Source organism: Prionailurus bengalensis, chromosome E4 (genome assembly GCF_016509475.1).
Source record: "Prionailurus bengalensis isolate Pbe53 chromosome E4, Fcat_Pben_1.1_paternal_pri, whole genome shotgun sequence".
NCBI classification, from domain to species: domain Eukaryota; kingdom Metazoa; phylum Chordata; class Mammalia; order Carnivora; family Felidae; genus Prionailurus; species Prionailurus bengalensis.
In genome coordinates, this window is record NC_057360.1 from 2,177,200 (window position 1) to 2,201,686 (window position 24,487).

General features: G+C 43.2%; 1 protein-coding gene across 6 annotated transcripts in view; it reads right to left on the reverse strand.

Moving 5' to 3' along the window:
• The window catches only part of LIN9 (lin-9 DREAM MuvB core complex component), a 63,967-nt gene that overhangs the window by 33,002 nt on the left and 6,478 nt on the right, over positions 1 to 24,487 (reverse strand). For 4 of the 6 annotated variants that reach the window (XM_043568575.1, XM_043568576.1, XM_043568580.1 and 1 more), the window contains exons 2-7: positions 23,666 to 23,698; positions 21,643 to 21,737; positions 20,295 to 20,399; positions 10,065 to 10,198; positions 8,352 to 8,477; positions 90 to 247 (exon numbers count right to left, since the gene is read on the reverse strand). In XM_043568575.1, the coding sequence (XP_043424510.1) occupies positions 90 to 247; positions 8,352 to 8,477; positions 10,065 to 10,198; positions 20,295 to 20,399; positions 21,643 to 21,737; positions 23,666 to 23,698 (651 nt within the window). The remainder of the gene's footprint in view (positions 1 to 89; positions 248 to 8,351; positions 8,478 to 10,064; positions 10,199 to 20,294; positions 20,400 to 21,642; positions 21,738 to 23,665; positions 23,699 to 24,487) is intronic. The other 2 variants (XM_043568577.1, XM_043568578.1) reach the window with 1 other exon arrangement.

Genomic DNA, 24,487 nt, shown 5'->3' on the forward strand with positions numbered 1-24,487 from the left:
CTCAATTTAAAAGCCACGTGTCTAGCGGCCAGCAGTCGGCACGGTGAAACCTTACAAATCAAACCAGTAATGAACTTGTGCTCACTCACCTGTAACTTTGGTTCCGATAACCAGGGGCAAAGGGATTTCGTCTGGGAGATCTTTGAACTGGGAAACGTCTGCAACTTTCCTTTGTTGTAAGAGTCTTATTTTCTGCCGTTTCTGTTTTAATGCTGATCTCTCTTCCTCAAAAAATGCAGAAGAACATCTAGAATAAATTACAAAAACCATATAAACTGATAACCATCCTATAGGGAAACTTGACATCAGACCATCCACCTCACCGTGCCCTCTTTTCCTCTCTTGAGGAATTTGTTCAAAAACAGGCTCTTAGAAATAGTCATTGTTTCTCTTCAAAGTAAATTATCTAGATCTTTTTAAAAACAGGACCTTGCAAGACTCAAAGACATACGAGCGAGTCTAGACCGTCCTTTCCTACAAAGGAGGAGGATTGGTTCACTATCCTTTGACACCACGGCATCTGGATCCCAGGTCTCCTCCTGGGACCAAATTCAATGACAATATTCTATTCAGCAGAACAAGATATCTTCCTTGTGACCCAGTGAGCGTACCAATACAGAATTAAAGATGAGGCTTACCACTGTGTAAATGTTTAATCATACTTCCTGCCTTGAAGCATAAACACTGAGTTTACTCTTATCTTTAGGGCCTTACTTCCTCTTCTTTTTTTTTTTAATGTTTATTTATTTTGAGAGAGAGAGAGAGAGAGAGAGAGAGAGAGAGAAAGAGGGATCACACGCATGCACGAGCAGGGGAGGGGCAGAGAGAGAGGGAGACAGAATCCCAAGCAGGCTCCCTGCTGTCGGCGCAGAGTTCAACACGGGGCTCAGTCCCATGACCACGAGAACACGACCTGAGCCGAAATCAGGGGTCGGGCGCTCAACCAACAGAGCCCCCCAGGCCTGCCATACTTCTATTCTCAAATACTGGGATGAACCAAAGTGACTTCAGCACAGCTTTCATGCCACAAAATACAGATCCACGAAACCATCACCACAGACAGGATAACGAACATTTCCAGACGTCAATCACTCCCCAAAGTCTCCTCGTGGTACTTTACTCTCTCTCCGTCTACACCGCGCTTCTCAAGCAATCACCAAGTTGCTTTCTGTCATTGTAGTTTCTATCTTCTAAAATTTCATATAAATGAAATCATCTGGTACCAACTCTTTTTGTCAGGCTTCCTTCACTCAGCCTAATTACCCCAAGAGTAATCCATGTTGTTGCAGGCGTCGATGGTTCGTTCTTTTTACTGGAGAACAGTATCCTGCTCCACGAGTGTGTCATAACTCGTTTATCTGTTCACCTAGTGGTGGACAGTCGGGCTGTTTCCACTTTGGGGCGATGACAACTTAGGTGACACGAACATCTGTGGATAGGTTTTTGTATACATTTTTGCTTTAATTTCTCTTCACTAAATACCTAGGAGTGGAATGGCTGGGTCAGATGGTCAGTGTCTGCTTAACTTTTCAAGAAACGAAAACCATGGGGCGCCTGGGTGGCTCAGTCGGTTAAGCGTCCGACTTCAACTCAGGTCACGATCTCGCGGTCCGTGAGTTCGAGCCCCGCGTCGGGCTCGGTGCTGACAGCTCAGAGCCTGGAGCCTGTTTCGGATTCTGTGTCTCCCTCTCTCTGACCCTCCCCCGTTCATGCTCTGTCTCTCTCTGTCTCAAAAAGAAATAAACGTTAAAAAAAAAAAAAAAAAGAAAGAAACGAGAAACAAAAGAAGCCAACTATCACCCAAGAAGACATACAGATGACAAATAAGCCTATTGGATGCTCCACATCGTGTGTCATCGGGGAAATGCAAATTAAATGAGACACTAGTACACACCTATTAGAACGACCAAGACCTGGAACGCAGACAACACCCAACGCCGGCAAGGATGGGGAACAGAAACCCTCCTTCCTTCAGGTGGGGACGCAAAACGGCACGGCCGCTTTGGAAGACGGTTAGATGGTTTCTCGCGAAACGACGCACCCTCTTACCATACCCTCGAGTAACCACACTCCTTCGTATCTACCCGGATGAGGTGGAAACTTCCGTCCGCACCAAAACTTCAACACAGACGCTTATGGCAGCTTTACTCACAACTGCCAGAACTCGAAGCAACCGAGACGTCCTAACAAGGATGAACGATTGGGGCACCTGGGTGGCTCAGCCGGTGAAGCGTCAGACTCTGGATTTCGGCTCGGGTCACGATCTCAGGCGGGAGATCGAGGCCCACATTGGGCTCTGCGCTGACCGTGGAGCCTGCTTAAGATTCTTTCCCTCCCTCTCCCTTTGCCCCTCCCCCACCCGTGCACTCTCAAAAAATTTTTTTGATTTAATAATTAAAAAATAAACCAACAAAAAGCATGAACTGGCAAGCCAAGAAAAGATACGGAGGGACCTGAAATGCATACCACTAAGTGAAAGCAGCCAATCTGAAAAGGCTACGTGCCGTGTGATTCCAATATATGACACTCTGGAAAATGGAGACTTCTGGAGACAATAAAAAGGTCAGTTGCCAGTAGCCGGGACTGTGGGGGGAGGAATGACTAATTGAAGTGCGAGAGATTTTTAGAGCAGAGCAAATACTCTCCGACATCCTGATGGTAGATATGTCAGTGTACGTTTTTCAGAACCCGTAGACTGTACAAAACCGGGAGTGAACCCATCAACCCACTCTGGTGGGAGATACTGGGGACGGGGGAGGCTGCATCTCTGTGGGGGCCGGGGGTATATGGGAAAATCTCTATACCTTCCTCCTGATTCGGCTGTGAACCTAAATTCTCTAAAGAGGTCTTCAAACTATCAGACGGTTTTCCAAAGTGGTTGCACCATTTTATGTTCCCATCAATAGCACAGAGGATTCCAAGTTTCCCCAGAGCCTCACCAATACTTGGTAAGCTTAATCTCGTAAGTTTAAAAAAAATTTTTTTTTAATGTTTATTTATTTCTGACAGAGAGAGACAGAACATGAGCGGGGAGGGGCGGAGAGAGAGGGAGACCCAGAATCCGAAGCGGGCTCCCGGCTCCGAGCCGTCAGCACCGAGCCCCACGCGGGGGCTCGAACCCACAAACCGTGAGATCGTGACCTGGGCCGAAGTCGGGCACTCAACCGACGGAGCCACCCAGGCGCCCCTCTGCCTTCTTTTCTTAATGTATCTTAGCAATCTGTTCCAAGTCAGCACACAAGGAATGATCTCTGATTTTATTTTGGTTTACGTTAAGCGGTTTCCAAGTTGTTTACTATATTGAGATACCACATTTGAATGAATCATTCCCCTATTATTGGACACTCACGTTTTGCCAATCTTTTGCTACAGGAAGCAATACCGTAATTGGTAACACCCAGGTACAGACTTTTCTGTAACCTAACGTTGTAGAATTACTAGGTCAAAGGGCATGGACCTTTGTAAACCTGAGAGAGATGATCAAACTGCCCTCCACAGAGGTTGTCTAAATTTACTCTCACCAGCAAGCGTGACCACTCACCATACCCCTGCCAACATAACATATTAAAGCTTTACGAACTAAAAACCAGTATCCTGGCATACTCTGATTTTTCCATTTCTTACTATGAGTAAGACTGACCTCTTTTCATGTGTTTACAAGATCTATTTTTTCTTCTTTCCTGTGTACTGTTTATAATCATTTTTATCATGGATTTTTTGACTTTTTCTTATGGACTCACAGGAGTTATTTACATATTAGGAAACTGGGCTTTGTGATAAGAGTTATAAATATTTGTCATTGTCTTTTGATTTCATGTTTCTTTTGGAGAGGGTAATGCAAAATGTTATTATTATTTTTAATGTTTATTTTTGAGAGAGGGAGAGAGAGAGACAGAGTGTGTGCACGCATGAGTCGGGGAGGGGCAGAGAGAGAGGGAGACACAGAATCCGAAGCGGGCTCCGGGATCTGAGCTGTCGGCACAGAGCCTGACACGGGACTCGAACTCACGGAAACATGAAATCATGACCTGAGCCGAAGTCAGACGCCTAACCGACTGAGCCACCAAGGCGGCCCTGAAATGTTATTTTTATGCAGCTAAATTTGTTGATATTTTCCTTTATGATGCCTAGCTTTGTGGACTCTTAGAAAGTCCTTTCCCACTCAAGATTAAGCAAAACTCTCCCATAAATTTCTCTACCAGTTTTACTGTTTCATTTATTAAGATTTTTTAATTTTTTAGTCATGTGTACACCCAAGCTGGGGCTTGAACTTACAACTCCAAGATCCAGAGTCGCATGCTCTACTGACTGAGCCAGCCAGGCGCCCCTCATTTTAAAAATATTTAAATCATCTAGGGACGCCTGGGTGGCTCAGTCGGTTGAGCATCCGACTTCAGCCCCGGGGATGATCCCGCGCTTCATGGGTTCGAGCTCCGCGTCCAGCTCTGTGCTGACACCTCGGGGCCCTGAGTCTGCTTCGGATTCTGTGTCTCCCTCTCTCTCTGCCCCGCCCCTGCTCATGCTCTGTCTCTCTCAAAAAATAAAATAAAATAAAAATTATGAAACCGGCTTCTTTTCTCTCTAGGTTGCTAGAGTGGTCTCAATATCCATGAAGTAAATAATTTAGCCTCTTCCTCCCTCCATGTATTTGAGAGGCAACCACTGCTATTCTGCATTAAATTCCCAGAGACATCTGTGACACTATCTGGATTCTCTTTTCTTAACCCGTCTATTTACATGCCATTACTATACTTTGTTAATGATGATCACTTTGTAATCGACTTCAGTATCTGGTAAGCATAGTTACTTTGCTGCTTCAGATTTTTCCTAGATCTTTTTGCTTGATTTCACCTCTCTTAAATCTGAATTTGAGAATTAGTTCATCTAGTTTAAAAAAAAAAGTCCCAATGATTTTGTTTGTTTTAATGTTTATTTATTTTTGAGAGAGACAGAGATAGAATGCGAGTGGGTTAGGGTCAGAGAGAGAGGGAGACACAGAATCCGAAACAGGCTCCAGGCTGAGCTGCCAGCACAGAGCCCGACGTGGGGCTCGAACTCACGACCTCTGAGATCAGGAGCGGAGCCAAAGTCGGACGCTCAACCGACTGAGCCACCTGGGCACCCCAGTTCTACTGATATTTTTATTGACACTGATTCGAATTTACAGATTCACTTAGAACCTTAAGTCTTCTTATCAAACCTCAAACACATCTTCCCATTTCACCATCTGTATATTGCACATTTTCTTCCTGGCATTTTATCATTTTTTTAGGGTATTTTAAGAAGTATATTGTAGCAATAATATGTATTGTACCTTGACTTCCTCAGAGAAAAGAAAAACTACAAACTTTTGTTGAAAATAAAGACTTCATTTCAACTGTAAATTAACTTTGATGAAGTAAAGAACTAAACCATTAAGCAATGTTATAGAAAGGTAACGGAATAAGTTAATGAGAAATATTTCAACGACACTCTTAAGCTACAGAATTATAAGAAGACAATGAAAAAGTGACTAACATATGATCCTGATGGACAATAATTAGAAACGAGAACCTCAATTTACGCAAACATGTAAAGTCACAGTTTTGTACCAAAATGGCCTAAAGGAATTAATTACCAAAGACCAAAAACTACCAGGATGAAACACACGGGTCCATTTCATTTTAATTCTGTTCTTACAAAGGAGGGAAATATTAAAGACACATCAGCAATGTGACCTTTCAATACATAGATAAAATACTACCAGTTCCATTAAAAGTTCTCCTTGTGTTTCATCGCTAACTATAGAAATCATTAAAACTGGGGCACCTGGGTAGCTCAGTCGGTTAAGTGCCCAACTTTGGCTCAGGTTACGATCTCACAGTTCATGAATTTGAGCCCCACGTCGGGCTCTGTGCGGACAGCTCAGAGCCTGGAGCCTGCTTTGGATTCTGTGTCGCCCTCTCTCTCTGTTCTTCCCCTGCTTGCACTGTGTCTCTCTCTCTCTCTCAAAAATAAACATTAAAAAATTTTTTTAAAAAATCATTGAAGCTAAATTCTGTTTCTACTTGCCCAAGTCACTTTATATTTCCATGCCTTCCCTGAACTTTCCCACCATTTAAGGTGAAAAAGTCTTGGGGCGCCTGGGTGGCTCAGTTGGTTAAGTGTCTGACTTCGGTTCAGGTCATGATCTCGCAGTTAGTGGGTTCGAGCCCCGCGGTGGGCTCCACACTGCCAGTGAGGAGCCTGCTTGGGATTCTCTCTTTCTCCCTCTCTCTCTGCCCCTCCCCTGCGTATGCACACATGTCCTCTCATTCTGTCTCAAAATACATAAACTTAAAAAGTGAAAAAAATCTTGTATGTGCCTCTAATAGGCAGAGAATATCAGAACTCATCACCTAACATTTCAAAAAAATTTTTAAAGTTTCATTTATTTAAGTAATCTCTACACTACATCAGGGGCTCGAACTTACCACCTCAAGATCAAGAGCCACGTGCTCCTCTAAGCCAGCCAGGTGCCCCAAATTTCAAAATTTCACTCAAAAGTAATATAAGGTTTTCCGGGGCGCCTGAGTGGCTCAGTCGGTTGAGCGTCTGACTTTGGCTCAGGTCATGATCTCACGGTTCGTGAGTTCCAGCCCCATGTCGGGGTCTGTGCTAACAGCTCGGAGCCTGGAGTTGCTTCGGATTCTGTGTCTCCCTCTCTCTCTGCCCCGCCACGGCTCGTGCTCTCTCCCCCTCTCAAAAATAAATAAACTTAAAAAAAAAAAGTAATACAAGGTTTTCCAATGTGTTAGAAAGAAAGATAAAACTGGAAGAGAAGTAATGTCACATGAAAAGTAAGTTTGAGGGTGATGGGGTGGCTCAGTCAGTTAAGTGTCCAACTTTGGCTCAGGTCATGATCTCTCAGTTCTGGAGTCCAAGCCCCATGTAGGGCTCTGTGCTGCCAGCTCAGAGCCCAACGTGGGGCTGGAACTCACAGACCATCAGATCATGACCTGAGCTGAAGTTGGATGCTTAACCGACTGAGCCACCCAGGCGCCCCTAAAAAAAAAATGTTTTTTAAGCAATTTTCAGAAAATAACAGATAGATTCACTTGATTTTTCTTTCTGGGGTTTTGTTTTTTTGAGATAGAATGTGCTTTCACTTACTTTATTGAGGTATAACAGACATATAACACCTTATATAACTTTTAGGTGTACAAGGGAAAAATTGGGAGAACCACATTATTTCAAATTTTGTACAGAAAGCGGGAATTTGGGGCACCTGCATGGCTCAGGTGGTTAAATGTCTGACACTTGATGTCAGGTCATGATCTCACAGTTCATGAGATAGAGCCCCACATCAGGCACAGCACAGCACAGAACCTGCTTGGGATTCTCTCTCCCTCCCTCCCTCTCTCTCTCTCTCTCTCTCTCTCTCTGCCCCCCCCCCCCCCCCCGCTCGGGGGTGCTCTCAGAATTCTTCGATATTTGTATATATTGCAAAAAATATCACCACAATAAACCTAGTCAACATCTGTCACCATATACAGTTAAAATTTTTTCTTGTTGAAGAGAACTCTTAAGATGTGTCAGCAATTTTTTTTTTTTTTTCCCTACTGTGGGCAGCCCAACATCATGGGGCTCGAACTCATGACCCTGAGATCACAACCTGGGCAGAGATCAAGAGTCAGATGGGGGCACCTGGGTGGCTTAGTTGGTTAAGCATCCAGCTCTTGATTTCAGCTCAGGTCATGATCTCAGTGTTCCTGAGATCGAGCCCCGAGTCGGGCACCCAGAGCCTACTTGGGATTCCCTCTCTCTCTCTCTCTCTCTCTCTCTCTCTCTCTCTCTCTCTCTCTCTCTCTCTCTCCCTCCCTCCCTCCCTCCCTCCCTCCCTCCCTCCCTCCCTCTCTTTCTGCCCCTCTCCCGCCCTTGTGTTCTCTCAAATGTTTTTTAAAAAGCAAAAAAATTAGGGGCACCTGGGCGGCTCAGTTGGTTAAGCATCAGACTTCAGCTCAGGTCATGATCTCATGGCTTTGGAGTTCAAGCCCCACATCGGGTTCTCTGCTGTCAGCAAAGAGCCTGCTTTGGATCCTCTGTGTCCCTGTCTCTTTGCCCCTCCCCCACTAGAGCTCGCTCCCCGAATAACAGGCCCCCTGCCAAATAGTTAAGAAAATAATCAAATCAAAAAAAAAAAAAAAAAAAAAAAGTATGTTCAAAGCCTGTCATCTGAACAAAGGCTGGTTAACAGGATATATTTAACACACAATTATTCTGAAAAGTTAGGTTTCCAGTATCAGTCCTTGTGAAGATGAAAAAAAACCAATGTGTAATGATACTATCGAGTGATTTATTGATTTTATTTTAAATAAAAATGTTATTTTTACCTCCGTGGTTTTCCCATAAGCCGCCTGATTTTTCCCCATTCTACTCTTGTTAACTTTCTTGTTTTTAGATTGGGAAAAGATTCCTTCAGACATACACAGAAGTCATTATCACCTTCAAAAAGTGGTCTGTAAAACAGAAATGGTATTTTAAAGGTTAATATACAACAAGCTGCTTCAGACGCATAAATTTCAAAATATGCTTTCCAATTTTCAACATTATACTAATCACCAAGTGTCATCTTACGCTTCTACCCAGAACACGTATAAAATGGGCACCGATTCAAAGCGCTAAACCAAAAGTGGTGTTTGTGAAAGTCTGGGAAACCACGAGTGCTATAAGCTACTTGTGAAACAGGTCTGTGCCTGAGGTTCTAGGAGACACTGCTTTTTGTGAGATCTCACATGAGAGCGTATCCTTTGGGAAGCAGCCTAGCATTTGTCATTATATCTTGGGAGGATGAACGTCGGCTACGAAGTATCTCCGCCCCAAAGGCAATGCCAACACCAAGGAGTCCTCTTAGATATTAAATCATTTTTAGAAAACTGGAGGACTCGAGAGGGTCAGACCAGTTCCTGGAAATTCCAGAAGAACTCCGATCACACCAGGACACCCTGGGAGTGTCATAAGCCTATGGAAAAAGCTGTGGCCAAAACTAAAACAATCATTCGTGAGTTTGGGAAACCAGGAACCAGACTTAGCAATCAAATCACACGGGAGTTTCAGGGTCAGATATGACCATCCACGAGAGTCACTGCAGTGTAGGCAACTGGTTTAGAAACCAGGAAGGGGAAGTCAAGATAAGTAGCCAGCAGAGCAAGCATCAGTGATTAGCACAGGTCTGATTCGATTAGGATGGATAAGAATTCAGAATTGTTTCTATTGTTACTATTGTTGAATAATTGGATTTTGCCCGGATCTCTATGTTCTATTGAAACATTTATGTATAATTAAAGTATATAAATACTATGTCCCAAATAAAAAGCTTATCTTAAAAATCTCACTGAATCATTTCTACCATTAGTAACTGCTTCTCTACCAATATACTAGCATGTTTTTTAAGTAGCACGCCCAATGGGGCTTCAACTCACGACCGTGAGATCAAGAGTCGGATGCTCTCCTGACTGAGTCAGGCGGGAGTGCCCCAATATACTAGCATTTAAAAATCTCAAGATCTGGGGCGCCTGAGTGGCACAGTCAGTTAAGTGTCAACTCTTGATTTCAGCTCAGGTCATGATCCCACAGTTGTGGGATGAGCCCCGCATTGGGCTCTGAGCTGGGCACAGAGCCTGCTTGGGATTCATTCTCTCTGTCTGTCTCTGTCTCTGTCTCTGTCTCTCTCTCTCTCTTTCTCTCTCTCTCTCACCCTCTCCTGCTCTCTCTTTCTCTCTCTCTCACTCTCTAAAAAAAGAAAAAATCTCAAGATTTATAAACCACATCTGGCTCATTACAAATAAAGGAGCTCTGTTTTAGGGTATCCACTCCACAGTCTTTGTAAATTATGATACAGAAATTATACTTTCATTTGACTTTTCATAAAAATGTGTAACAACTTCTGCAAAAGGGGGGAGGGGAAAACTAGAATGGAGAATAGAAAAAGGAAATCAGAAAAAATAGAATCAAAACAGACCTATAGGAAAGAGGATGGCTTATAACATTTGAAAAAGTTCAATTTCTGGTTCAAGTGATATTCACGATGTAAGCCGGATACATACTTATCTATATTTGAGTAGAACCATTCATATATGCACCATTTATGTGCTTTGGGAAGCTTGAGTAGGTTACGTAATCGAAAACCAATCTTCTGTGAGGCTTTCTTATCTGGTGTTGACATTGTTGCTGTAAATTTCTACACAATAAAAAGAGATTAATTACAGGCCCATCGAATAAAAATGAACATCTGTAACATCAAAGACACATGTAAGAAGGCAGATTATGGTTAAGTACTCGAAAAGGTTCAACAACAACATTTTCTGTTATTACTTAATAAAATAAGCACTCTGATTATTTCTTACAAAGGTAAAACCTCCAGTTTCATAACCTATTCTGGTAAGGACGGTGACGTGATCGTCCCCATCATGTTAGCACTGCGCTACATACAGGAAGAAGAGAAGTGTGACACAGAGAGAAAATGCAAGCACACAGCACTAGGCCCGGAAGGTTCACCGGTGAATCTCGATCAAACCACAGCACCAGTGCTATCAAAATGCTTCAACTCAAGGAAGAAAGAGCTTCCCAACTATTTTTATGTAGACAGCGTAACAATAAAATCTGCCAAAGTATAGTAAAAGGAAATCTCAAAAAATATCACTCATTTGCAAGAATGTTAAAAATGCTTGGAAAGACCTTCCGTGCTCATGGACTGGGAGAATTAATATTTGTTGAAACGTCCATACTATGGGGGCACCTGGGTGGCTCAGTCAATTTATGTGTCGACTCTTGGTTTCGGCTCAGGTCATGACCTCACGGTTCATGGGAGCAAGCCCTGCATCGGGCGCCATGCTGTCAACGAGGGGCCTGCTTGGGATTCTCGCTCTCCGCCCCTCCCTGACTCGTTCTCTCCCCAAGATAAATAAACTTAAAAAAGATGTCCATTGTATCTAAAGCAATCTAAAATTCAATGCAATCCCTATGAAAACTCCCATGGCATTTTCCCCAGAAGTATAACAATCTGAAAATGTTATGGAATCACAAAAGATCCAGAGTAGCCAAAGCAATCTTGAGAAGGAAGAACAAAAACAAAGCTGGAGACCTCACGTTCCCTAATTTCACACTATACTATGAGCTACAGTAATCAAAACAGTATCATACTGGCATAAAAGCACGTAGATCAATAAAACAGAATAGAGAGCCCGGAAATAAATGCGTGCACATATGGCCAATTAATTTACAACAAAGGAGGCAAGAATGCACAATGCGGAAAGGACAGTCTCTTCAACAAATGGTGTTGGGAAAACGAGACGGCCACATGTCAAAGAATGAATCTGGACCACTGTCTTTCTTACACCACACACAAAAATAAACTCAAAACAGATTAAAGACTTGAATGTAAGATTTGAAACCATAAAATTCCTAGGAAAACACGTCAGCGGTAAGCTCCTCGAGCTTGGTCTTGGTGAGGATTTTTTTTTTTTTTTTAATTTAATACCAAAAGCAAAGGCAGCAAAAGCAAAAATTAACAAGTGGGACCACATCAGACTAAAAAGCTTCCTTACAGCAAAGGAAACCATCAACAAAACGAAAAGGCAGTCTGCAGAATGGGTGCAAATATTTGCAAATTGTGTATCTGATCAAGGGTCAATATCCAAAATATATAAAAAGTTCATGCAACTCAACGGCAGAAAAAACCAATCCAACTAAAAAATGAGCAGACGTGGGGCGCCTGGGTGGCTCAGTCGGTTAAGCATCCGACTTCAGCTCAGGTCACGATCTCGCGGTCCGTGAGTTCGAGCCCCGCGTCGGGCTCTGGGCTGACGGCTCGGAGCCTGGAGCCTGCTTCCGATTCTGTGTCTCCCTCTCTCTCTGCCCCTCCCCCATTCATGCTCTGTCTCTCTCTGTCTCAAAAATAAATAAAACGTTAAAAAAAATTAAAAAAAAAAAATGAGCAGACGATATGAAGAGACATTTTCCCAGAGACATACAGATGGCCAACAGGTACACAAAAAGGTCAACAGGAGTCATTGTCAGGGAAAGGCAGATCCACAGTGGGGCATCACCTCCCATCTATCAAAGTGGCCAATATTATAAAAAAGACAAGAAACAACAGGTGCTGGCGAGGATGTGGAGAGAAAGGAACCCTCTTGCACTGTGGGTGGGAATGCGAACTGGTGTGGCCACTATGGGAAACACGGAGGTTCCTCAAAAAATTTGAAAGTAGAACAACCTTGGGGCGCGTGGGGGGCTCAGTCGGTTGAGCGTCCAACTTCGGCTCAGGTCATGATCTCGCGGTGTGTGAGTTCGAGCCCCGCGTCGGGCTCTGTGCTGACAGCTCGGAGCCTGGAGCCTGCTTCCGATTCTATGTCTCCCTCTCTCTCTCTGCCCCTCATCCAGTTGTGTTCTGTTTCCCTCTCTCTCTCTCTCTCTCTCTCTCTCTCTCAAAAGTAAATAAACATTAAAAAAATTAAAAAAAAATAGAACCTGATTCAGTAATTCCACTTCTGGGTATTTATCTGAAGAAAATGAAAACACTACCTTGAAAAGATATTTGCACCGATGCTCACTGTAGTATTATTTATAACAGCCAAAACACAGAAGCTACCTAAGTGTCCACCAATGGATGAAGGGTAATGAAGATGTGGTGGGTATGCACATTCACATGCACATGTGCACACGTGCGCACACACACACACACACACACACACACACACAGAGGAATATTACTCAGGCATAAAAAACAGAATGAAACTTTGCCACCTGCAATAACACGTATGGGCCTTGAGGGAATTATGCTCAGTGAAGTAAGTCAGAGAAAGACAAACACCGTATGATCTCACGCATATGTGAAATCTAAAAAAAACTCCCTGAAAAACAAAACAGACCAAAAAAACCACAAAAAAAAACAAAAACCAAACTCATAAATACAGAAAGACTGGTGGTTCCTGGGAGGGGCGGGGGGGACTGAAATAGGGGAGAGGGGTCAAAAGACACAAGCTTCCAGTTATGAAGTCAGTGCTCATGGGCATGTACGTACAGTGTGGTGACTGTGGTAAATAGTGTCCTGAGTATTGAAAGGTTCTAACAGAAGAGATTTGAAAAGTTCTCATCACAAGAGGGGCGCCTGGGTGGCTCAGTCGGTTAAGTGCCTGACTCTCGATTTCGGCTCAGGTCGTGATCTCCTGGTTCGTGAGGTCGAGCCCCACATCAGGCTCTGTGCTGACAACACGGAGCCTGCTTGGGATTCTCTCTCGGCCCCTGCCCTTCCCATGCACACACATACACAAGTACTCTCCTTCTCTCAAAATAAATAAATAAAACTTAAACAAAAGTTCTCATCACAAGAAACAAAATTTGGAACTACAGTGACAGATGTGTTAACTATTCTTATTGTGGTAATTGTTTTGCCATGTACACAAATATCAAATCATTATGTTGTGTGCCTGAAACTTATATAACATTATACACCAATGACATCTCAATTTTCTCAAAGCGTAAAAAAAAAAAGTTGCCAGATACGACATCACAATATCAAAAGAATGGAACAACACAATCAAGTGGAATGTGGGGACGGTCCAGTATAAGAAAACTATTAACACAGCCTGCCATTATTAATGAATCAAAACAATAAAAATCATATGATCACCTCTATTGGTGCTAAAGACATTTGATAAAATTCAACATTCGCTAAAAAAAAATCTCCGTAGAAGCAGACAGAATGAAAATACACAACGTACCAATAGTTAAATAAGTGATACAGCTAAAGCAGTGGTTGGGGGGTTAATTTATAGAATAAATGCCTATATTAGAAGAGAACAAAGGTCTAAAAAAATAATAATAATAACCTATTCTTCCACCTACCTTAGGCTAGAAAAAGAAGAGCAAAGAAAACCGAAAGCAGGCAGAAAGAAAAAAATTAAATAAAGATTAGAACAGAGGGGCGCCTGGGTGCCTCGGTCGGTTAAGCGTCTGACTTTAGCTCAGGTCATGATGTCACAGTTTGTGGGTTCAAGCCCCACGTCGGGCTCTGTGCTAGACAGCTCGGAGCCTGAAGCCTGCTTCAGATTCTGTGTCTCCCTCTTTCTATGCCCCTCCCCTGCTCACACTCTGTCTCTCTCTCTCAAAAATAAATAAACATGAAAAAAAGATTTAAAAAAAAGATTATGGGAATGCAAGCTGGTGCAGCCACTCTGGAAAACAGGATGGAGGCTCCTCAAAAAACTAAAAGTAGAACTACCCTACGACCCAGCAATTGCACTACTAGGCATTTATCCAAGGGATACAGGGGTGCTGTTTCAAAGGGACACATGCACCCCCATGTTTACAGCAACACTATCGACAAGAGCCAAAGTATGGAAAGAGCCCGAATGTCCATCGATGGATGAATGGATAAAGAAGACGTGGTATATATATATATACAATGGAGTATTGCTCGGCAATCAAAAAGAACGAAATCTTCCCATTTGCAACTATGTGGGTGGAACTGGAGGGTATTATGCTAAGTGAAATTAGAGAAAGACAAAAATTCTATGACTTCACTCATACGAGGAATTTAAGAGGCAAAACAGATAAACATAGGGAAGGGAAACAAAAGTAATATAAAAACAGGCAGGGGGACAAAACACAAGAGACTCATAAATATGGAGAACTGAGGGTTATGGGAGGGTTATGGGAGGGGGGATGGGCTAAATGGGTCAGGGCACTAAGGAATCTACTCCTGATACCATTGTTGCACGATATGCGAACGAATTTGGATGTAAATTTTAAAAAATAAAAAATAAAACAAGTTAAAAAAAAACAAGGAACAAAAAGATTAGAGCAGAAAGAAATGTAATAGAAAAATAAGAGACCAAATGATGAAACCAAAAGTTCTTTGAACAGATCAACAAAACGGACAAACCTTTGGCTCTACTGACCAAGAAAATAAACACAGATGGACACCTTCTGAACCTGTAAAACTTATTTCTCCTCATTCCAACCCAAAAGTCATCATCATAGTCAAAGTCAAAGTGCTAAAACCACGGTCACTAACATGGGAGATAAGACCAAGGTATTGACTATCACTATTTTTTAACGTTGTTTTGATGGAATTACCCAGTAAGAGGAATAAAAACTGTAAAGGAGAAGACAAAAATTGATATTTGTAGGTGATATGGCTGTCCTAGCAAACTCAAGAAAATCAACTGTAGTCACTGACAATAGTAAGAGAATCTAACGAAGCGGGCGAATACAAAGTTGACGTGCAAAAATCAGTATCCTAGGGGCGCCTGGGGGGCTGGCTGGCTCGGTCGGTTAAGCGTCCAACTCTTGACTTTGGCTCAGGTCATGATCTCACAGTTTCTGGGCTTGGCACTGGTAACACGGTGCCTGTTTGGGATTCTCTCTCTCTCCCTCCCCCGCTTGCGGCTCTCTCTCAAAATAGATAAACAGAAAAACAAAACAAGGGGTGCCTGGGTGACTCGGTAGGTTAAAAAAACTGGCTCTTGGTCTTGGCTCAGGTCATGATGTCACAGTTCGTGGATTCAAGCCCTGTGTTGGGCTCTGCGCTGACAGTGCGGAGCCTGCTTGGGATTCTCGCTCTTCCTCTCTCTGCCCCTCCCCCACTCATGCTTGTGCTCACTCGCTCTCTCTCTCTGAATAAACATTTCTGAAAAATCAGTATCTTAAAAAAAAAAATCAGTACTTTTCTCTGCATAAGTGAGAATCAGTTAGATAATAAAACAGGGGAAATATCCTGTTTATGAAAGCAAAAATGACCAGCACAACAGTATTAAATACTTAGGAATACCATGAAGAAATGTACAAGATCAACATGGAAAAGTCTAAAGTCTACAGAGGAACACCACGGCCCGTATAAGTGGAACCTACCAGCAGTTCTAGGACGGACGGTCTCAGTGTTACAAACACGTCACAGGACATAAAGTAATTCATGTTAGTGTGAAACCAATAAAAATCCCAACAAAATTTTTCTCCTAGTCGGGGTGATTCTAAAGTTCCTATGGAAAAATAATTGTGCAAGAAGGGGCACCTGGGTGGCTCGATTGGTTAAGCGTCCGACTCTTGATTTCGGCTCCGGTCATGGTCTCCCGGTTCGTGAGTTCGAGCCCCACATCGGGCTCCACGCTGACAGTGCAGTGCCTGCTTGGGATTCTCTCTCCCTCTCTCTCTCTGCCCCTCCCCCACTCATGCTCTCCCTCTCTCTCTCTCACAAAATAAGCAAACTTAAAAAAAAAAAACGTGCAAGGATACTTTTGAGAACCTAAGAAAAGGATATGTAATAATATCTTACCAGATACGAAAACACTATGTAAAAGCATATTAAACAATTTGACACTGGCACATACAGGGACATACTAGACAGAAAGAGATGCAAAGTCTAGAAATAATCCCAAATATGTATAGGAACGTAGCTTGTGATGCAGGCAGCATCTTAATTTTTTTTTTAATTTTTTAACATATATTTATTTATTTATTTTTATTTAAAAAAAATTTTTTTTCAACGTTTATTTATTTTTGGGACAGAGAGAGACAGAGCATGAACGGGGGAGGGGCAGAGAGAGAGGGAGACACAGAATTGGAAACAGGCTCCAGGCTCCGAGCCGTCAGCCCAGAGCCTGACGCGGGGCTCGAACTCACAGACCGCGAGATCGTGACCTGGCTGAAGTCAGACGCTTAACAGACTGCGCCACCCAGGCGCCCCTATTTATTTATTTTGAGAGTGAGCGCGAGCAGGGAAGGGGCACAGGAAGAAAAGAGAATCCCAACACACCCAGCGAGGAGCCCGACAGGGGGCTGGATCACGCGACCTCGAGATCATGACCTGAGCCGGCCAAGAGCCGGATGCAGGCAGCATTTTAAATCGTGATGGACCACTCAGTCAACGAGACCAGGACCACTAAGTAGTCCTCTGGAAAAAATCAAGGTTGCAGTCTCACCTAATCCCTTACTCCAAAATAAATCCCAGATGAAGTGAAAATTTAAGCATTAAAAAAAAAAATGAATTAAATACACGTGAATTCAAAAACTATAAATGTCAGACTAAGGAAGATCTTTCCGAGTAAGTATAAACCCAGGGAGTGCTAAAAGGAAAGAGTTGTATTTGACCCTTCAATTTTTTTCAGTCCTGCATGGTAAAAAATGCAGAAACAGAGTCAAAAAAATAAGCTACAAACTGAGAAAAATTACAATCAATATAAAAAGGCCAAATGGCTAATATTCTTAGCATATAAAAAATTCTTATGAGGGGCGCCTGGGTGGCTCAGTCGGTTAAGCGTCTGACTTCGGTTCAGGTCATGATCTCGCAGTTCGTGAGTTCGAGCCCCGCGTCGGGCTCTGTGCTGATGGCTCAGGGCCTGGAGCCTGTTTCGGATTCTGTGTCTCCCTCTCTGTCTGACCCTCCCCCGTTCATGCTCTGTCTCTCTCTGTCTCAAGAATAAATAAACGTTAAAAAAAAAAAAAAATTCTTATGAACGAATAAGAAAATGATCAACAGTCTACCAGAAAATAGGAAAAAAGACAAACAGTTTACGGGAAAGAAATCGTTTTCCTCTTCTCTTCTTTGATTATTCATTTATTTATCTTCTTTTTTTTTAATTTTTTTTTAACGTTTTTTTAATTTTTTTATTTTTGAGACAGAGAGAGACAGAGCATGCAGGGGAGAGGGGCAGAGAGAGAAGGAGACACAGAATCGGAAGCAGGATCCAGGCCCTGAGCCATCAGCCCAGAGCCCGACGCGGGGCTCGAACTCACGGACCGCGAGATCGTGACCTGAGCTGAAGTCGGACGCCCAACCGACTGCGCCACCCAGGCGCCCCTATTTATCTTTAAAAGTAGGTTTCACATCCAGCACCAAGCTCCGCACGGGGATCGTGACCCTGGGATCAAGACCTGAGCTGAGATCAAGAGTCGGATGCTTAACCAACTGAGCCACCCAGGAGGCCCCAAGAAATCATTTTTAAACCTATGTGAAAAGTACTCGAGGTCACTCACAGATGAAATGCCAACGAAAACCAGGAAGATGCTATCATCGGATCGGCAAAAATCAGACGCTTGGATCCGTGCGGAGCAGCAAGCGCTGGGGAAACAGGCACCGGGACGGGCTGTGGGGAGAGCACACCAGCCAGCACGGGGCCTCTGAGAACGAGGTGGGACAGCTGTGCGATGTTTAACTGCTGCAACCACGGGGATGGGGCTGGAGGGTGTCATGCTAAGTGAAATTAGTCAGAGAAAGACAGATACCGTATGACTTCACTCATATGAGGCCTTTAAGAGACAAAACAGATGAACATAAGGGAAGGGAAGCAAAAAGAATATAAAAATGGAGGGGGACAAAACAGAAGAGACTCTTAAATTCGGAGAACAAACTGAGGGCTGCTGGAGGGGCTGTGGCCGGGGGGTGGGCTAAACGGGGAAGGGGCATTAGGGAGGGCACTTGCTGGCATGAGCACTGGGTGTTATACGTGGGGGGTGAATCACTGGAATCTACTCCTGAAATCATTATTGCACTAGATGCTAAGTAACTTGGAGATAAATTAAAAGCAAATAAAACCAAACAAAACGTTTAAATGTGCACATCCTGTGATCTGGCAGTTTCACATGTCAGGCATCTGTCCTAGAAAAACACCTGCAAGTTTATACAGACAGGCCTGGGGTGTTCACGACACCATTATCTGTACTAGTGAAAACTTAGAAACCAATTAAATGCCCGTAAGCCAGAGAACATATAAACTACGGTATCGTAAGGCTCAATAATATGTAACGGTAAAAAGAAACCAAACACTGAAGTCTACCTATCATCTACCTCAATCAATCAGCATGGCCAAATCTCAAAAACAGACTTAATTAAAAAAAAATTTGTTTTAATCTTTATTTATTTTTGAGAGAGAGAGACAGAGAGAGAGAGACAGAGTGTGAGCAAGGGAGGGGCAGAGAGAGGGAGACACAGAATCCGAAGCAGGCTCCAGGCTCCAAGCTGTCAGCACAGAGCCCCATGTGGGGCTTGAACTCACGGATGGTGAGATCACAACCTGAGCCGAAGTCAGATGGTTAACTGACTGAACCACCCAGGTGCCCCAATTTTTTTTTAAACGTTTGTTTATTTTTCAGAGAGAAAGAGAGAGAGGGAGCGCACACAAGTCGGGGAGGGGCAAAGAGAGAGGGTCAGAGGATCCAAAGCAGGCTCTGTGCTGACATCAGCGAGCCGATGCAGGGGCTTGAACTCGCGAACCACGAGAGCATGAACGGAGCCAATGTCAGACGCTTTACTGACTGAGCCACCTACGCACCCCCAAAACAGACTTTTAAATGAAAAACTAAATTACAGAATGATGTGTATGTTATCATGAAAATAATACTACAAATAGAATTTTAAAACCAGAAACATTAAAGAATACCACATATTTTCTGTGAACACCTATTTAAAGTTTTAGAAAAGCCCTATAAAGACCTAAAAGGATAATCAAACTCATGACAGCAGTCACTAGTTACTGTGGGAAGCAGACCTAGGGAACGGGTAGAGGTAAAAATTAACAATTGGAAAAATTGTGAATTTATAGAAAAGCTGCAAAGATATGCCCCTCACCCAGCTCTAATGTTAACACCTTCCATAACCATGGTTTGTCAAAACTAAGACATTAGTAGTGGCACAACAGTATTAACTAAACTACAGACTTTACCACTAATGTCCTTTTCCTGTCCCAGAATCCAATTCGGGATAGCACATCATACTTCAAAAACTGAACTTTTTGGGGTGCCTGGGTGGCTCAGTCGGTTCATCACCTGACTCTTGGTTTCAGCTCAGGTCATGAGCTCATGGTTCGTGAGACTGAGCCCCACATCAGGCTCTGGGCTGACAGCGTGGAGCCTGCTTGGGATTCTCTCTCTCTGCCCTTTGCCTGTGAGTGCTCTCTCTCTCAAAAATAAACGTTTAAACACACACACACACACAAAACGTACTTTCCAGTCATTAAGTAAAATGTTTTCTCCCCTCTCATTGCCTTACAAAACTCCGAACTGACACCCTAGTACCAAATCCTACTTGTTTTCAGTCCACTCTCCTCTCCATGCTTGCAAGTGTGCGTTTGTGAGACAGGTCTGGCTTTCTACGCTGGGAAAAAGTCCACCAATAAAAAGAATGGCCTTTCTAGGTCACTAATACAGGAGCCGAGTTGGAGCGCTGACTTAAGAAGAAGAACTTGTTGCTTGAGACGTAACAGAATGATAAAAATAAACCTGATCACGTGAGTACTTGCTCGCCTCCCTTCCCGTGAACAAAATGCTCGTGACACACGTACCTGCGGGACCATCGCCACTCTCTGGTTTCTTTTAGGGGACCTGGTATTTATTTGTCTGTCGTCTTCGTCAGAAAAGAGTCGACTTCGCTTTGAGTTTCTGAAAGGCTAGGACAGAAATTTGTTTCTTTAATAAAAAGACCGAACACTTCTCATTTTTCTTCCAAAATCTAATCCTGTACCTGGGTGATCCAGCTGAGGCTGGAAGGATGGAGTGTCGGTGATACCAAGCGCTCAAAGTCAGACGTGACTGATCTTAGATTTACAAAGCAGTGACGTGCATACTGACGCAATCTGTTTACAATTCAAACACCTAGCTGATGAGTAAAATTGGAACCCAAGTGGCCTTAGAAGCCTTGAACGTGCAAGAGGAAAGTAAGCTCTGACAATTCCAGACCTCGTCGTGCCAGTGCTCAGATTGACAGCAGGGGGTGTATCATACGGCGTCCGCCGCACAGGGCTGGGCTGGACAAAGTTACTAGATCACGCGAGAGACTCAACTGAAACGTGTAATAACATACTAGACACTCTGTCGAGAACTGTTACCCGAATTTCCATTTGTGAACAAAAGCACAAGATTCCTATCTCGGGTATCTGATAAGTGCCCGGAGAACCGAACTAGACCACAGAACCAGAACTAACTGGCTTAAGTGCCCAAAAGACACCATACGCTTAAGGGTCAGTAATACGAACAATTTTACAGTCCACCCTGGGTTCGGAGGCCTCAGCAACAGAGAAGGACAACAGAAGTAATATCCCGATCGTACCCACATCCTGTTTCAAATCCTTGTCCCAGCACTGGACACGGTCTCCCGCCCAGCTGGAAGGGAGGTAGGCACAGAGGGTTCACAGCATATGGCCAGCATCCAACAGAGTCAAGGCTAGAGGTGCCGGGCCTTGAGATTAAACCCACCGAGAGTCTTAACACTCCATAGCCCTGGCAGGAAGTCCCTTCTATCATACCTGTACTTACCCTTGACCTACGTGAGATTTTGAGAGCTTACCACTTACTTCTATATCTTTTTGCAGGGAGCATGTGAAATTTTCTGTATTCTAAATAAAGTATGATTTGGAGTGATCAGAGGTTGGTGTGTGTGGTTTTTTGTTTGTTCGTTTTTCGTCTTGCCTACTAAAGACAATGCAATTGCTTAATAAACGCCTGATGACCAGATTATCAAAGGCTACTGATGGAGTATGATTGTATACTACTCAATGACACTTAAAGACTCAAATGCCTGGAGATGGGGAAAACCTTGGGAAACTCTTGCTGTCCTGTAAGAATCTGCACATGACAATAATACAGACAATTTAGCTATCATATTCTAAAGAGTAAGAAACACTAATTCCTTACCATTTCCACAGTAGACCCCGTGTTCCTGCCTTTCCAAACAGGTGTTTTTTGTAAAGAGCTGTACTTTTCATTCCGTGTGTTAGATAAGCTTCCCTCTGTAATAAGTAATTATTACTAATAAGATTTAAGTTCAAAGGATTTTATACTACAAACATTGCCTTTTTATTAACAGCAATATATCTGAAATATTTACCAATATGGAAAAAATATACTGAGCATAGTAATTTTGGTTTATTACAAATGAAAGATCTCTTCCGTATTTTTTTTTGTCAAGCGCTACATAATTGGACAAGGCACTGAATCTTGAAAGTATTAAATTCTCCTATTAAAATATGTGTGGTTTCTTTCTTTGTGTTTCAGTAATGCCTTCATTCTAATTTGCTAAGAATAAGAAGCACAATCTGATTGCAAACAGGCAGTGGAAAAATGGAAAAAGCTTCTGAGTTTGAATTTAGAGTATATTTCTAAACGTTTCCTGCTTCGATACGTGAAACCCTGGATATACAAAAATAAAACGTGTGGGTGTTTCTGTTTTCCTTGATTCAAAGAAATGTCTTCAGAGCTATCTGCAACCGGAAACAATCCGATCAGGTAACTGATGAGAGAGATTATGAAAATAAAGACAGCGAGTTCAATTTTTATAAAAAGGATATGTTTATATAAAGACACAGAAAACTAGGATGAATACACACGAGACAGTTATTTTTATTTCCTTCTAGGTGCTCATCAGCATTTTCTAACCGTTTTCTGTAAGAAATATATCACTTGTACATGTACTTTTTGAAAGCGAAATGGTTTTAATATTGGGAGGAAAAGAATAACGGAATACTTTTTTCAGATGTACATTTTAAGAAGCACAAAAAAGGCAGAGTGGGGCTGACCCTGCCAGGCAAACACATCAGGGTAGTCGTAGACACAAGCGTTCTCAAGCCGGGGCTTAATGTGGAAAATCACCGACACAACACACAACACAGTAGCTCTAAAGACTAAAAGTACTGAACAAGTACTAAAAGTACTCTGAGCATAGCCTGGTTCAGGATTTACTTACCCGGCAGAATCCTGCTCAAGCAAAATCTCGAAACAAACTACAGTAAGAGGGGTGGCCAGTGTACGTGCAGAAAGAAAGAGCAAGACCAAGGAACATGTACAACTTTTCTTCTGGGAAAAGTACTATCATTCTTTTATTTCAAGAGACTTACGTTATTACTTTTAAGGCAAGATTCCTAAAAAATAAACTCATGCAAAAATACAGCTGAGCACAGTTGTTCAATAAAATGCTTTCACTCTAGGGGCGCCTGGGTGGCTCAATGGGTTGAGCACCCGACTTTTGCTGGGGTCATGATCTCACAGTTCGTGGGTTCAAGCCCCTTGTCAGGCTTTGTGGTGACAACTCAGGGCCTGCTTTGGATTCTCTGTCTCCCTCTCCCTGACCCTACCCCACTTGTGCTCTCTCTCTCTCAAAAATAAATAAGCATTTTTTAAAAGCCTTAATTAAAAAATGCTTTCACTCTACTATGATGTCTGCAATGTTTAGTTAAAAAGTTCTTGGGGTTTGGGGCACCTGGCTGGCTCAGTCGGTAGAGTGTGTGATTCCTGATCTGGGGGGTCATAAGTTTGGGCCCCACATTGGGGGTAGAGATTACCTGCAAATTATAAAAAAGTTATTTAATCAATAATTCTAGAGAAAATTTTTCTATGTCTTTTTAAGATTTTATTATTCATAAGTAATCTCTACACCCACTGTGGGGCTCAAACTCACAACCCTGAGATCAAGAGTCACATGCTCTACCGACTGAGCCAGCCGGGCACCCCAGGGGAAAAAATTTCTTAGTAATTTCCAACAACCAAGGACCAATTCTCCTATAACAGTCTATGAATTTAAAATTTCATCAGTGAAAACCAATACTTAAAAGTTAGAATGAAGCCTAATTTAGAAAGAAAAGAGAAACATTGTATCCCCATTAATTTAATGAATTAAATTTCCACCTTATGCCATACCTGAAGGATCGCGCTATGATCTTACCTTTTAAACTGACAAGGGCTTTTGCTGAAGAGCCTGCAAGGAAAACAAATCAGTGTTATTTCAGAATCGACAGGAGAGAAACAGAACTTGGCTACAGGGCGAAAGTGGCCCATCTGGTTTTAGGGGCGTAGAGACTGAAGTGGCAGGGGGGTGTGCAATCAGAGGTAACCAGAGCTGGGGCAGCTGGGGGGCTCAGTCGGGTAAGCGTCTGACTCTCAATTTCAGCTCAGGTCGTGATCTCATGGCTCCTGGGATGGAGCCCCGCGGCAGGCTTTGCGCTGACAGCTCAGAGCCTGCTTGGGATTCTCTCTCTTCCCCCCTCCCTCCCTCTCTGTCCCTCCTCCATTTGCACTCCTCTCTCTTGAAAATAAACACACATTAAAAAAATAGAAAGAAAGAACCAGCGGGCCATCCCAGCTGCAGGCCAGAACTCAGGCAAAGTAAGGACAAGCTAGAGAGAGCTATCGGGAGTCCTGTGGAAGTTGTGAGAGTTGGGGGAGGGAAGGCAGGGAAGCTTCGGCACAGAGGGATTTGGGATCCTCACCCGGAAGCGTCCTGGTGCTGGAGAAGGAAAAGAGAAAGGAACACGGCCATTTACTGAAGCAAAGATCAGCAGTGGCAGCGGAGTGGAGAAAAGAGAAGGTGAAAAGGATCCAGCGGGACTGTCAATCAGGCAGGGGGTCCCCTGGGAGTCTAGAATGCAGGTGTGTGCACCCTTCAGGACTCCCCAGCTGGAGTCAGAGCAGCCCAGAGGGGCTGGCACACAGCTGGAGGGCTCTCTGACGAAAACACGCCTTCGTGCGCATTTGAATAACCCGGAGG